Source organism: Notamacropus eugenii, chromosome 4 (genome assembly GCF_028372415.1).
Source record: "Notamacropus eugenii isolate mMacEug1 chromosome 4, mMacEug1.pri_v2, whole genome shotgun sequence".
NCBI lineage: Eukaryota > Metazoa > Chordata > Mammalia > Diprotodontia > Macropodidae > Notamacropus > Notamacropus eugenii.
In genome coordinates, this window is record NC_092875.1 from 450,291,872 (window position 1) to 450,306,038 (window position 14,167).

Genomic DNA, 14,167 nt, shown 5'->3' on the forward strand with positions numbered 1-14,167 from the left:
CTCAAAAGAAGAATTAGAAACCAGTAACTATATGAATGCTCTAATTTTCTCTTTCAATATTTTCTGAATTATTTCTCAGTAAGAGAAATGAAAAACACATCTGTGGTTTTACCTTACAATTCAACAAATTGGAAAAGATAAAAGACTGGGGAAATCGTGTTGGAGGTGTTGTGAAAAGAAGGTCACACTAATATCCTGTTCATTGAATTGTGAATTGGATCAGTTGTTTTAGAAAGAAATCTGGGATTATGTGAAAAGGACAGCTAAAGTAATCCTTTCCTTTGATCCCAGAGATACTATTGCTAGAGATTCACCTTAAGGTGGCCAATGATAAAAAGAAAGGTAACATATGTACCAGTATATTGTTAGCTATTGATAGATACTGATAGATATTTATAGATACTTTTTATAGTAGCAAATAATTGGAAACAGTATATGCCTAAAAATTGGGCAGTGACTAAACAAGTTATAGTACATGAATGTAATGAAATATTATTGTGCTGTAAAAAAATGATGACTGTCACGAATACAAAAAAAAAAAAAATCACCAAAAGACTTATGTACTGATACAAGAGTGAAGTAAGTAGAACCAGGAAACTACACACACAGTGATTACAACCATCTAAATGGAAACAACAGCCACCAACAAACTATCAAAACTGAATGCTGTGAAATTATAATAACCAAAGAGCCCTGAAGAAGAGATAGGAGAACACTGCATTCACCAAATGGTCAGATTTTTGCTATGTGTTGGTTGGTTTTGGATTTTTTTTCCCCCTTTTGTTATAGAGGATGCCTAGGGTATTGGTAAACGTAGGTGATATAAAAACAAAAGATATCAATACAATTTTATTTTCAAAAGTTACAGGTAGGTAAATTGCATTTCAGGCAACTTATTAAGCACTTAGTGTGTGCAAAAGTACTGTATACCAGGAATTAGAAATACAAAGGTGAAAAATTACCCTATCCCTTACTTCAAGGAGTTTTACAATAGAATAGTTTAATAATCTAATTCCTCTTGGTATAAGGAGGAAATTCCTAAGAATTCTAGCTGCCAAAAAATGGAATGAGTTAAGAAAATTCTCTGTCATCATTGGAGGTATTGAAGCAGAAGTTGGATGGTTACCTCTCAGGGATTCAGGGATATTGTAAAGAGAAAGGGAAGGGAACAAGCATCTGTTAAGTACCAGCTGTGTGCTCAACAACCCTGAGAAGTAGGTGCTATTGTTATCCCCGATTTACAGATGAGGAAACTGAGACTGAAAGAGGTTAAGTGGTCACTCAGATTTGAACTCAGGTCTTCCTGATTGTAGGCCAGCCCCAACTACCTTTCTGAAGGGAATTCCTGTTTTAGATAGATGATGCTAAGATTAGTTTCTACTGTGATCAGTGATTCTTTGAGATAATTGCCGTGTAAATTGCAAAGCATTGTATAAAGGTAAGTTCTTGAACATTTTTTCACTCCTATATGGATTTTATTGCTTTAACTTCATTTATTTTATTTATTTTCATGATAGCTTATCCAGTCTTTTTTTTACAAATTGTCCCCAGTTAAATTGAATAAACAATACTTGCTGTTATACAGGACATATATCTAGTGAAGTTTTATCCATGCTGCTCCAAATTTTTGTTTGTATTTTAGACTCAGGATTTTTTTTTTTGTAATAGGCATGTTTGACTCCCTAACAGAGTAATTATTAAAAGGCTATATCTCTTTATTTTTAATTTACATATTACATAGCTTTCTTATTTACCTGTATGATATTATTCTTAGCCTGTTAAGAAATCATGAGTGAATCATTTTTCTGACTGTTGTATTGTCTTTCACAGTAAATCAGGAGGAGTTCATTGCTATTATGACTGGAGACATTTAAAGAATTGCAAGAAAAAAGTGAACTTAAAAAACAGGATCCAGTGGCTGATTGTGTTGGAGTTATCACCTTGTAGTCTGTTTCGTGCCTGGAGCCATGCGAAAAAACCAACGCCAAGTTAGTTTTTCCAAAAGGACCAAAACAGATACTTTATTGTAATGAAATTTCATTATTTTATATATCCTTAAGTTTCTTAGATGACAGAAATGTTAAGTTATTAAAATGTTTGAGTATCAGTCCATTTGTATAACTTTATATACAGTTTTAAAATTAAATCATGTTACAGGAATTCTTTTGAAGTTGTTTATTTTAGTTGTGACCTTAGTTTTAATGTAAAAAATTTCTAGACTTTCATTTTAATAAAAGATTTATTTTATTAGTATTTATAACTTGTTTTGATTTGTGTTTAAGACCTAAGTATAATTTTTAAAAATTTTGTTTGAACTTATGTTTTTTTCATGTATCCTTCATCAGAATGATTAAAGTTTAAATCCTTTGTTGATGATTGACTGTTAGCTTCTAGTACCTTGTAGGTACATCATTAAATTTTTGTTGCTAACAAATTATCTTTAAACTAAAACATCTTATATCCATATGAGTCTACAATTTAAAATGTGATAGAGTTTTATTTTTATATCTTGTTGATGTAATTGTTTTCTCCTCCTCACCTTTTAGCTTGGGAATCAATCCCTTAACACTTCAAGGTGGTGTTGCCTCTAGCAAGGATAAGGACTTCGTCCTGTGTACTCTTGATCTGGTCCAGCTTGTTCTCTTTAGTGCCATTACTCAGCTTCTATAAGCACATCAAGGACTGTTGTTACTGCTGAAAAGTTAGTAAAAAAACCAAACAAACAACCTTTTGTAGACATCTGTATTTCATCTTTTTGTTGTCTTTACAGTTTCATCCTTAAGTGCCCTTGGGTTGACTTTGTTCAGTTGGTTCTTAAACCAAACTTTCTGGTTTTTCCCTCCTTTGCTTTTGTTGCTTCATGAGATGATAATACTTAAAATTTTTTCACTATCTTTCTCCATTAGATTTTACAAACAAGCTTTTATTCTAAACTCATGTTGTTCTTGGATGTCATATTTCTCTGCTTGGAAAATGAGTTAAGTGTTTGCTGACTAAGGCAGACCTCAGCTTCTCTTGGTCACCTTTGCTGTGGCTGCTGATTTCCATTGGTTAAGGTTCTGAATGGAATTATTTTAATTAGTGTTAACATCCTTTTTCTCATTAACTTTCCATTTTTAGTGTCAGTAACTTAAGTAGATTATCTTGGAATTATTTTTATTTACATGCCATATAATAAATTTTACTTTTATTCTAGCATTTGTGATGATTTTTGAAGTGCACTTTAACAAGTCAGTGGTTACTTTTTTATCAGTAATGATTTGTTTCCCTGTTAAAATATTATTAATTACATTTTTTTGTTACGTTCTTTTATGTTCCTCATCTTGAAGGCCTTTTGATTCTTCAACAAAAGATGATGTTCACAACAAGAGATATTAACCTGTATAGCGTACAAGCCTTTGGACCGTCTTATTCCCTGTTCCTGAGCCTTATTTCCAAAATATATTTCATCCTCACCTATTCCTAACATTGCATTTAAGGCACAGAGTATCAAAGTACAAATATTTGTATCTTTAGATACAGATAGAATGTATGTATGTATATGCATACATATATATTTAATTTAGAATTTCTTACTGAATTCTAGAAAGAATCTCTTTATCAAATCATAAGTTGGAGTTAACATTAAAAAACCTCACATGCATTATCTTATTCCAGCATGGCTCCTTAAGGGGCCAGACTGTTTGATTTTTGTCTTTGCATTCCCATCACCCAACACAGTGCCTGACACATAGAATTTTATATTTTTAAATACATTTGTAATCTGCCTCTCTCACAGCTCATTCCTCCCTCCATTGAACAACAACAACAAAAGAAATAAACATAGAAAGTCCAGCAAAACAAATTCTCACATTGGTCACACTCCCAAATTTATGTTTCTCTGTGTATTTTTAAATTTATCACCTTTGTTAGGAGATGAATGGCCTGTTTCTTCTTTAGTCTTCTCATGGTTTATCATTGCATTAGTCAGTCTTTCAACTCTGTTTTTCTTCTAATGTCGTTGTATAAATTATTCTATTTCTTTTCATTTGCTCTGCATCAGTTCTTAGAAGTTTTCCCAGTTTCTTCGGAAACTAGCGTTTTTCATCATTTCTTATGGCAAAATCATCTCATTTGAAGTACTGTACGTTACAAAATCAGACAGATATTCACATACAAACATAAAAATTAGCTTTAAATCAGAAAATGTCAGAATTGGACGGAATCTTTCATCTTGATCAGTTTCCTCTTACTTTTCCCGTATCTTAAAGATACAGACTCTTAGGCCCAAGAACTGAAGAGATTTTCCCAAAGCTGCAGTTATTATCTTTCTTCAAATACTCTGACCCCTGCAATATGAGATGACAATACCCTGTGAAGGGACATTTCTTTTAGCCCTTAGACTCACAGATTCCTTTGCCATTCCAAGAAAAACTTGACGGCTACAGTTCCCTTCTATCTTATGGCTTCATTTAGAGTGAGAATATCGACTGACATGATCCAGTTCTTCTAGTACTGCATCAGTGTCCATGTTCACTGAGTTCATTGGATGAGACTCTCCCATTTAGAGTACCAGTAGTTAAGTCATGGTTTAGAGATGGTCTAAAAATATAGAGAGGGAGAAGAGAAGAGGGCCCTAGACAGAGCCTTGGTGACTTTGGAGAGTGCAGTTAGAAAACCGTACAGCAAAGAGTTAAGAAGAGAAGGAGAGGAATGGTAGTGGAGGTACCTATTGTAGCTATACACACATACATACATACATCTATATATGCATGTATATGCATGTGTATTTTACCTTTGCATATATATGTATATGTATGTATATATGTACATGTATATATGTATAAGTATGTGTGTGTGTGTGTGTATTACAAGATAATTTTTTTTAAATAGATGAGGAGAAGGCCCTAGCACCTGGAGGGATCAGGAAGGACCTGGTGTAGGAACTTTGTGAAACAAAGGATAAAGTTGTCTACATATCCAGTCTCTATCCCTGTACCTTGTCTTGTTATATATACACGTAAACACAAATATCATCTAATACAAAAGACTTTCTAACTAAATACATTTCATTAAAAGACTAGAAAATTCGAAAGTTAATCAGCAAAAATCTTTTCAAGGAGTTGGTTTGCCTATTTGAGTGATCTGTACCAAAGCATTCTTGTTTTAGGCAGAAGATGTTTATAGGTTTTCTACTACACTTTGGACCAACCTAGTTTGTCAGAAAAGCATAGCAGGATTTCCCTTAAGGATGTCCCAAAAGAAAAAGTACAGAAATTCTTACATATACATATGTTCATCTCGGGGAAGGAGGATCTTCCCCGAGTGGAGGCTCACAGTGGCCTTTCCCAAAGGGAGAGAAGAAGAAAAACAACTAAATTTAAGGCAATGTACACACGTACGTAGAACAAGTCAACATAATGAATCATAGTTTTTGTTGCTGGGCAGGTTTTTTTCCCAAGTAACTGTCTCAGAAGGGAGAGAAGAGAAGGAAAGTGATGACAACTGAGAGTTTAATAAGCCAAAGAAAAGGCTCTGGTATACCTCTTTATTTACCCAAATGTTTTATAGTGAATTGAAAGACAACATGGAGGCATGGAAACAGGAATGACTGTAATTTGGAAGTTATCTCCTATATGTGAAAGTTATTTCAGGAGAAATTAGTAAAATTTTCTGGGATATTTTACTCTCCTGGTACTGTTAGGATTTTTGCTTAAAACTCTAGTAGTTCCTAAAAGTCAACAAAATTATGGGGTAAGGATCAATTGAAATTGGAATGTGAAAAGGGGGGAAGGAGAGAAAGATTGGTTAAATTCCTGGCTGACCTTGTAAGATAGGGATGAGGGCCTGCTCCCTTGGCTTTATATGTGACTTCTCTATACCTGCAACTTTTGGAATGAAAGACTTCAATAATGAGGTCACTTACAGGTCAGGAATGTAAGGTATAAGCAGATAGCAAGTAAAAATTAAGGTGCCATTCATTCCATTCATGGTCTAAATATATAACATTAAAAAAAATTATTTATTTTTAGTTTCCAATATTCATTTCCACAAGATTTTGGGTTCCAAATTTTCTCCCCATCTCTCCCCTCCCTCCACCCCAATTCACCGTGCATTCTGATTTCTCTTTCTCCCAATCTTCTCTTCTGTTGTACCCCTCCCTTCTCTTATCCCCATCTTCTCTCTTGTCTTGTAGGACAAGATAAATTTCTATACCCCATTACCTGTATTTCTTATTTCCCAGTTGTATGCAAAAACAATTTTCAATATTTGTTCCTAAAACTTTGAGTTCCAACTTCTCTTCTTTCCTCCCTCCCCACCCATACCCACTGAGAGCAAGCAATTCAATATAGGCTATATGTGTATAGTTTTGCAAATGACTTCCATAGTAGTCATGTTGTGTAAGACTAACTATATTTCCCTCCACCTATCCTGCCCCCACTTCTTCTGTTCTCTCTTTTGACCTTGTCCCTCTCCAAGAGTGTTTACTTCTGATTGCTCCTTCCTCCCGTTTGCCCTCCCTTCCATCATCCCCCCATCCTGCTTCTCCCCTTCTCCCCTACTTTCCTGTAGTGTAAGATAGGTTTTCAGACCAAATTGAGTGTGCATGTTATTCTTTCCTTGAGCCAAAAGTGGTGAGAGTAAGCTTCACTTTTTCCCCTCCATTGAAAAGGCTTTTTCTTGCCTCTTCTATGAGAGATAATTTACCCCATTCCATTTCTCCCTTTCTCCTCCTCTCTCACCCCTTAATTTTATTTTTTTAGATATGATCCCTTCCTATTCAACTTACCCTGTGCTCTCTGTCTGTATATGTGTGTGTGTGTATAATCCCTCCAACTACCCAAATACTGAGAAAAGTTTCAAGAGTTACAAATATTATCTTTCCATGTGGGAATGTAAATAGTTCAACTTTAGTAAGTCCCTTATGACTTCTCTTTCCTGTTTACCTTTTCATGCTTCTCTTGATTCTTGTGTTTGAAAGCCAAATTTTCTATTCAGCTCTGGTCTTTTCATCAAGAATGCTTCAAAGTCCTCTATTTCATTGAATGACCATTTTTTCCCCTGAAGTATTATACTCTGTTTTGCTGGGTAGGTGATTCTTGGTTTTAATCCTAGCTCCTTTTACTTCTGGAATATCCTATTCCAAGCCCTGTGATCCCTTAATGTGGAAGCTGCTAGATCTTGTGTTATCCTGATTGTATTTCCACAATACTCAAATTGTTTCTGGATGCTTGCAATATTTTCTCCTTGACCTGGGAACCCTGGAATTTGACTACAATATTCCTAGGAGCTTTTCAGATCTCTTTCAGGAGGTGATTGGTGGATTCTTTCAATATTTATTTTACCCTCTGGTTCTAGAATATCAGGGCAGCTTTTCTTGATAATTTAATGAAAGATGATGTCTAGGCTCATTTTTTTATCCTGGCTTTCAGGTAGTCCTATAATTTTTAAATTGTCTCTCCTGGATCTATTTTCCAGGTCAGTTGTTTTTCCAATGAGCTGTTTCACATTGTCTGCTGTTTTTTCATTCCTTTGGTTTTGTTTTGTAATTTCTTGATTTTTCATAAAGTCATTAGCTTTCATCTGCTCCATTCTAATCTTTAAGGAATTATTTTCTTCAGTGAGTTCTTGAGTCTCCTTTTCCATCTGGCCAATTCTGCTATTTTGGGCATTCTTCTCTTCATTGGGTTTTTGGATCTCTTTTGCCATTTGGGTTAGTCTACTTTTTTAAAGTGTTTCAGCATTTTTTTGGGTCTCCTTTTACAAGCTGTTGATTCGTTTTGCATGATTTTCTTTTATCACTTTCATTTCTCTTCCCAATTTTTGCTCTACTTCTCTTACTTGATTTTCAAAATCCTTTTTGGGTGCTTTCATGGTCTGAGACCAATTCGTATTTTTCTTGGAGGCTTTGGATGGAGGAGCTTTGACTTTGTTGTCTTCTGTTTGCATGCTTTGGTTTTCCTTGTCACCAAAGTAAGATTCTATAGTCCTATTCTTTTTCTGGTTTTTCCTCATTCCCCAGCCATTTACTTGACTTTTGAGCTCTTTGTCAAGGTAGTTCCCTCCCCCCAGGTCTGGGGCCTGACCACTCCACTCTCCTGCACTGGTCCCACAGGCTTTTCTCACTGACCTTCCAATTTATCCTCAGTGTTTTGGAGTCATGAAGTCTGGAAACCACTATAAGTGTGAGAGATTGAGTCTCCCCAAGGCCTGCTCAGGCCCCTAGTGTGCACTCACAACCCACGCTGGATTGTGCTGTGCTGCCAACATGGTGCAACAGACACTTCCAAGTGACCTTCCAGGCTGTCTTGGGCTGGAGATTTGCTTCATGTGTTCTGCAGTTCCAGAATTTTAGAGCCATTTTTTACAGGTATTTGGCTGGGCTTGGAGGGAATGCTCTAGAAATTTCGTTCTGTTACTCCGCCATCTTTGCTGCATCCTACATGACTTTTCTTACTTCTCCTGAACTAGTCTTAAACTTGAAAACATGCTATATTTGTGAATATGCAGATTAACATTTATTTGGCTTTTGCTTATTCATATATCTTGTACTCTTGAGAGGGATCATCACTCAGGCACAGAGGACTAAAAAAGGTTCCCATTATAACTTTATCCAGCACTGATTTTCCTTGTCTCCTTATCTAGCCATGACCATGTGCCCTGCCACTTTAATGTTTGACCAGTTACTAACCTAAAATTCTCTGCCTCCAGACATGCAAAGCATCTTCCTTAGGTAACCATTATTATTTTCTTGTTTCCACAACAGGACAGTGAAGCATTGATATGTATCAATTATTTATTACAAATTTATGCCACTCAGCATTAAGGAATTATCATTTCTTGATTCTCAAGTCTTTTCCTTCTATTCATGTTAGTTCCCCTAGATCACATCACCCCTCACAGTAGTGACTTTTCCTCAGCTCACTATTCTCTATCCCCAAACTCAAAATAATTTAGCCTCTATTTTTACTAAGGTGATTGAGGTCATCAGTATTTGTGAGCTTCCTTTAGTCCCCTTCTTTATTCCACGTACTTTCTAGCATCATTACTTCAATGTCTCTCTGTTGTCATAGCCCTAATTTTCCCTGCAAATGCTGCAGAAAATGGGAGCTTATGGCCTGGGACAGGTGCACCTTCTGCAGTCTCTCCAGTTTAGCCGTTGCACCCTCCTTTCCAGGTATGTTACTTTTGTTTTTGAAAAAAAGAGTTCCCAGTTTGCTTTTTTGAATTTTTTTGAATTGAAGAGGCAGTATGGCATTATGGATAGATCTCTAGACTTGAAGTTAGGAAATCCTGGATTTGAGTCGTGCCTCGGACACTTAATAGCTTGGCTACTGTGGGCTAGTCATAGTATCCCAAGGTCTTAGTTTCTCATCTGTAAAATGATGGGATTTTGGACTAGAGGACTTCTCGGATCCCTTCCAGCTCAAACTGTGATTCTGTCATTTTCCTCATCCAATATTTGGTCATTTACTAGTGTTAACATAAACATTATATTTAAATACGTTTAAATTTTAATATTTAAATAATAATATTTTAAGATTTATTCCTAGAAGCAGGAATTGGGATGTATACCCAGATATCTGTTTTTCTGCAGGGACAGAAATAGCCTCTGAGAATAGAATAAGAGAAAAGTATGAGGTAGCTAACCAAATTGTATGAGTTTTTATGCCCTTAGATTAATTGTAAATAAAATCAGTATGGCCTGAGCACACCAGAAAACTGCCAGTAGTTAGACAGTTTGAGTCAGAGCCTTCTGGGGCCCTTGGCGGGTAGCTTCCTTGGATTTTAGGAAAACAACTAGCCTAACCTCCATGATAAAGGGGAACTCTGGCCTATCACATTGGTTATTGTTGGTCATTTTTATGCAGCCAGTGTACACTCATTATGAACCATTTGGGTGACCTGTAATTTTGATTTTTCTGAGGTCCTGGGAAAAAAGTGGTGTTGTAAAGAGGACCTCTTTTTTTGTTTTGGCCTGGTCCAATTTAACTGATGCAGTTTAACTGATGTTTTCAAATTCAGTCTCTTCGATTCATTTCAGGTTCCAGATCTCAGTTAAAGTTTCACTGAGCCACAACTTTTTCATCTGTAAAATGAGGGGATTGAACAAGGTCAGGAATCCTAGCCTTTTATGTGTCATGGACCCTTTCTCAGAAAAATGTTTTTAAATGCATAAAATACATAAGAAAATAAACCAATTATATTGAAATACAGTTATCAAAATATTAAAAACCAAGTTTGTAGATTCCAGGTTTAAGAACCCCTGAACCAGGTGATTTTCTTTTCAAACTTGCAAGTAAATTACAGAAAAAAAAATAACCGGGGGCACTTTGTTTGATGTTTATTTGGCTCCACATGAGGTTATTTATTTACTTCTTCATATTTTGCCAGCAAGTAGACTATGAGGAGATAAATGGTGGTGCCTTCCGTATGGCATAAGCAGAGGGAGAGAATTTAGCAAGATTTTCCACCTAATTATATATATATATATGTGTATTTAAAATTTTAAAATAGCTAAGCATAAATACTAATATTAACATAAATATTATATTTAAATAAGATACAGTTGGAGAGTTATTAAAAGAAATACAGATCCTCGGATAGAATGAGTCACCTTTCTTACTAATTTTCAGCTGTTTAAAATGACCAGTTGTATTGCCGCAGGGGCAGTGGCAATATTCTTAATCCCATAACCCTCTTGTCTTCTAGGTTTTAGTTTATTGATGTCTTTCAACTGATGATTATCAGTTGTAACCATTTCTGCTAGCTTTCTGGGATTTTCTGAATCTAAGACAGCCTCCACAGAAAAGGTCATAAGGACTTCTCTGTCTTGACCTCTATTTCTCTCTCTTTCCAATAACAGAACATGATTAAAAAGAAGACTTTCCAAAAGTACTACAAGGAAGAACTATATCTGACATTTCTATAGAGCTTTACATTTAGAAAAGCCACCTTACCTACGTTACCTCGTTTGATTCTTACCACAAGGATGTGAGGCAGGTACTGCAGGTTTGGTGGCAGCAGCAGCAGTGGTGGCCAGTGGTATGAAAACAAATTCTGCTTCACAGATTACCAAGATTCTTAATAGTCAGTGCTTTTCCTCAGTATCAACTCCAAGCTGTTTATCTTAGTGAACTTCTGGATTCTACTTAGTTCACTCCTACTCACTTTCTTTTTCCTGGTCTTAGCTTTGTTAGTCACTTGGTTCTTTCCCCCTTGCAGCCTTCTTGGCTGGCCAAGGCTGCTGTTCTCAGCCCTCTATAATCTGCTTCTCTGCCTTTCAATTATGGGGTGTGGCAAAGCTTAGGCAAGAGCTTTCCTCCTGTAATCACCCAGCTTAGGATCCCTCACCCCTAACCCACTTGATATGGCTTGGGAAAGACTATCTGTTTTCCCGCAGTACCAGCAAGTAAGGGCTTCCTTTTTTAGTTCTCCAAACTTCCATGACTACTGAAACTACCCTCTGTCTTACCCAGAGACCTTTACTCCCTGAATCCTTTGTGAAATTCTTGCCTTCAGTGATCTCTGAGCTAGTAGTCTCAAGTAAATTCTGTTCACTTGGTTCTGCTCTTTATGGTTTCACATCTACAAATGCCATAAGGGGCTGGAGTCCAACACCCTTCACAGGATATGTCTCCAGACATTGATTCTAGTTAAAAATTGGTGTGCTCAGCTGGCTCTGTTTCTTATTCCCATTAACAAAGTTATTATGGCAAACACATTGAAGGACCAATGAGAATATACTTTTTTTTGTCTCTTAGGGTTTTTTCCCTTATTTTTTTTGCTTATTTCCCCACCTCTGAATAAGTGGTCCTTCCTCTTAGGAGTAAAGCCTACAGAGTATATTATAGTAATCCCAGTGACAAAAGTTGCACGGATAGATAGTAATAAATACTCTTATCCTCTTTCCTCCCCCCCAATAATCAGGTAAGGCCATTTCACTACACAGTGTAATTTAACCCTAGTTCCCCCTTTTATTCTTACTGGAAGAGAACTGACTTTCTTGAACTAACTGCTGGCTTTAAAACTAACTTTAAAACAATGATAAAATTTACTTGGCAGCCATTTATTCCCAAGATTAGATATATATTTGCTTATTGTTAAAACCTAGTCTCACCTTTCATATTTACTAGACTGAAACTTTTAAACACCTTTAGCAGAGCATATTGTTTAAAAAGGTATGTAAAGTGAAATCTAAAATGAGACAATTATTTAAGAAATGACCCTGCTACTGTGACCTTGAACAATTCCCATTTTTTTCTGGGCACATATGCCAAGTGTTGTAATTCTAAAATGAAGGAGTTGTTTTACTAAGGTCCCTTCCCCCCCACCCAAGTTAATCTTATTTAATTAAGCATCCATTTATCTTATCTACTTACACCTCTACTAAAATCCTGCTTTAATGTCACATCTTGATATGGGGGTGACCCTGGCACCCCAAGGGTTTCTGCTAGTCTCGTAAACTAGAAAAGTTTGGGTGTGTCTTGAATCTCAACATGAAATTCGTGGATAATGACAGGCCTATAGAATTCACCACAAGCTAAGTCCTCTTAGTTGTCTTTCTGTACACAGTGGTGGGAATATTAGATGGTTATATGATTTTATAAGGAAATAAAATATTCTTTGGGTTTCCAAGTATCTTAGATGACCCCAAGATGTTAGAGCTAGATGAGACCTTAGAGGAGATCTAATCTGATGCCCCCCTCCTTTTTTTTTTTTTTTTTTTTTTACAGATGAAGAAACTAAGGCAGAGACATGTTGTATGACTTGCATGATATCACATGGCTGGTATCAGAACTAGTCCTAGAACCTAAGTCACAGAATTTTCAAGCTAGACGGGCCCTTAGAGATCATCTAGTCCATTTCTCTTACGGATAAGTGCTCTGAGGTCTAGAGAGTGAGGTGCCTTGTCTGAAGTTGCACAGCTAGTTGGCAGCTAGGTGGTGCAGTACATAGAACGCTGGATCTGGAGTCAGAAAGAAAGACTTGTCAACTCAGGTGCTCATTAGCTGTTCGATCCTGGGCAAGTCACTACACATCTGCCTGCATCAGTTTCCTGAACTGTTAGATGGGGAAAATAGCACCTTTCTCCCAAGGTGGTTGTGAGTGTTGCTGTCGATGGTCCTTTGTTCTGGAAGAGGACCATGACGTCAGGGAGGGATGCCTGACATGCCAGTGAATTGGATGTAAGTGGGGTGGAGAAGGGGCTGTGCAAAGTCATCTGTGCTAATAACATACCTCTCCTACCTCTGTGAGACCACACTTATTCTGTATTACTGAAATGACTAGTGGCTTTCCCCCGTTCTTTTAGTTTTCTGTAACTTCAAGCACTGTAAGTACTTAAAAAGTACTTTAAGTACTTTTCATGTTTGGAAATTAATTTTTGACAAATTAGAAAAACCAGGCAAGTGTTTAGTGGTCTATGTCTCTCTTTAACTACTATACCATATCCCATTCCTATAGGCTGGTCAAAAGAAAAATCACTTGGGAATTCAGCATCAGGATGTTGACCAAGAAATGCTGCTTCTTTAGGATCTTCAGCTGCTGTTCCCCTTTGAAATAAGTGCTTTTCCCTGACTCTGTAGATCTACTTTTTGTACCCTTTCCTCACTTGCCTGCCAATTACAAGCAATGTTAGTGTAGGGTGACTGACTAGTAATGGGGTGAATTGATGTTTATATGATACGTTGTCCAGTGAAAACTATTTTGCTTAAACGTAAAAGAAGATACAATCCTTTCAGATCAATACTTTGTCTAAAAACCCTCAAACCCAGAGCTGCCAAGTGTTGTAGTCTATTGTAATTAAAGTTCCTTTTCGTTTTGAAGTATCTTGCGTCGCCCCTCTTTTCTTGGAGAGGTAAGTGATAGACTACAATCTTTTTGTACATTTGAATAGTGGGTTTTGCATGGGGATTTGGGGATTTCTCCGTGTCAGTGCCCCTGCTAGACTTGCTTTTCTCTTTTTCTGAATGTGCCCTTGAGCCTGATGCATTATCTTTGCCTCCTCCTCCACTTCCTTAGGCTCCTTAGTTTGGTGAATTACCACCTCTCTCATGTCCCTAATAAAAAATCTACTACCCCGTTCAGATGCACAGTAAGTTTGACACATCATCTATTGGGTATGAAATCACCTCCATATTCAGTTGCTGGGACTTTTGCCTGTTTTCTTGCATGTTGCCTGATC

The 14,167-nt window shown here is 36.6% G+C and overlaps 1 protein-coding gene and 1 long non-coding RNA gene across 3 annotated transcripts in view; one reads left to right on the forward strand and one right to left on the reverse strand.

Annotated features, from left to right (window-relative positions):
* CETN3 (centrin 3) overlaps nucleotides 1-2,253 on the forward strand; it is a 42,083-nt gene extending 39,830 nt beyond the window's left edge. For both annotated transcript variants that reach the window (XR_011966461.1, XM_072606185.1), the window contains one exon: nucleotides 1,831-2,253. Coding sequence is in view for 1 of the 2 variants with exons in the window: in XM_072606185.1 (XP_072462286.1) it covers nucleotides 1,831-1,874 (44 nt within the window). In the remaining variant the exon portion in view is untranslated. The remainder of the gene's footprint in view (nucleotides 1-1,830) is intronic.
* Nucleotides 1-14,167, reverse strand: part of LOC140501969 (uncharacterized) — a 38,729-nt gene that overhangs the window by 8,103 nt on the left and 16,459 nt on the right. The window lies entirely within an intron of this gene.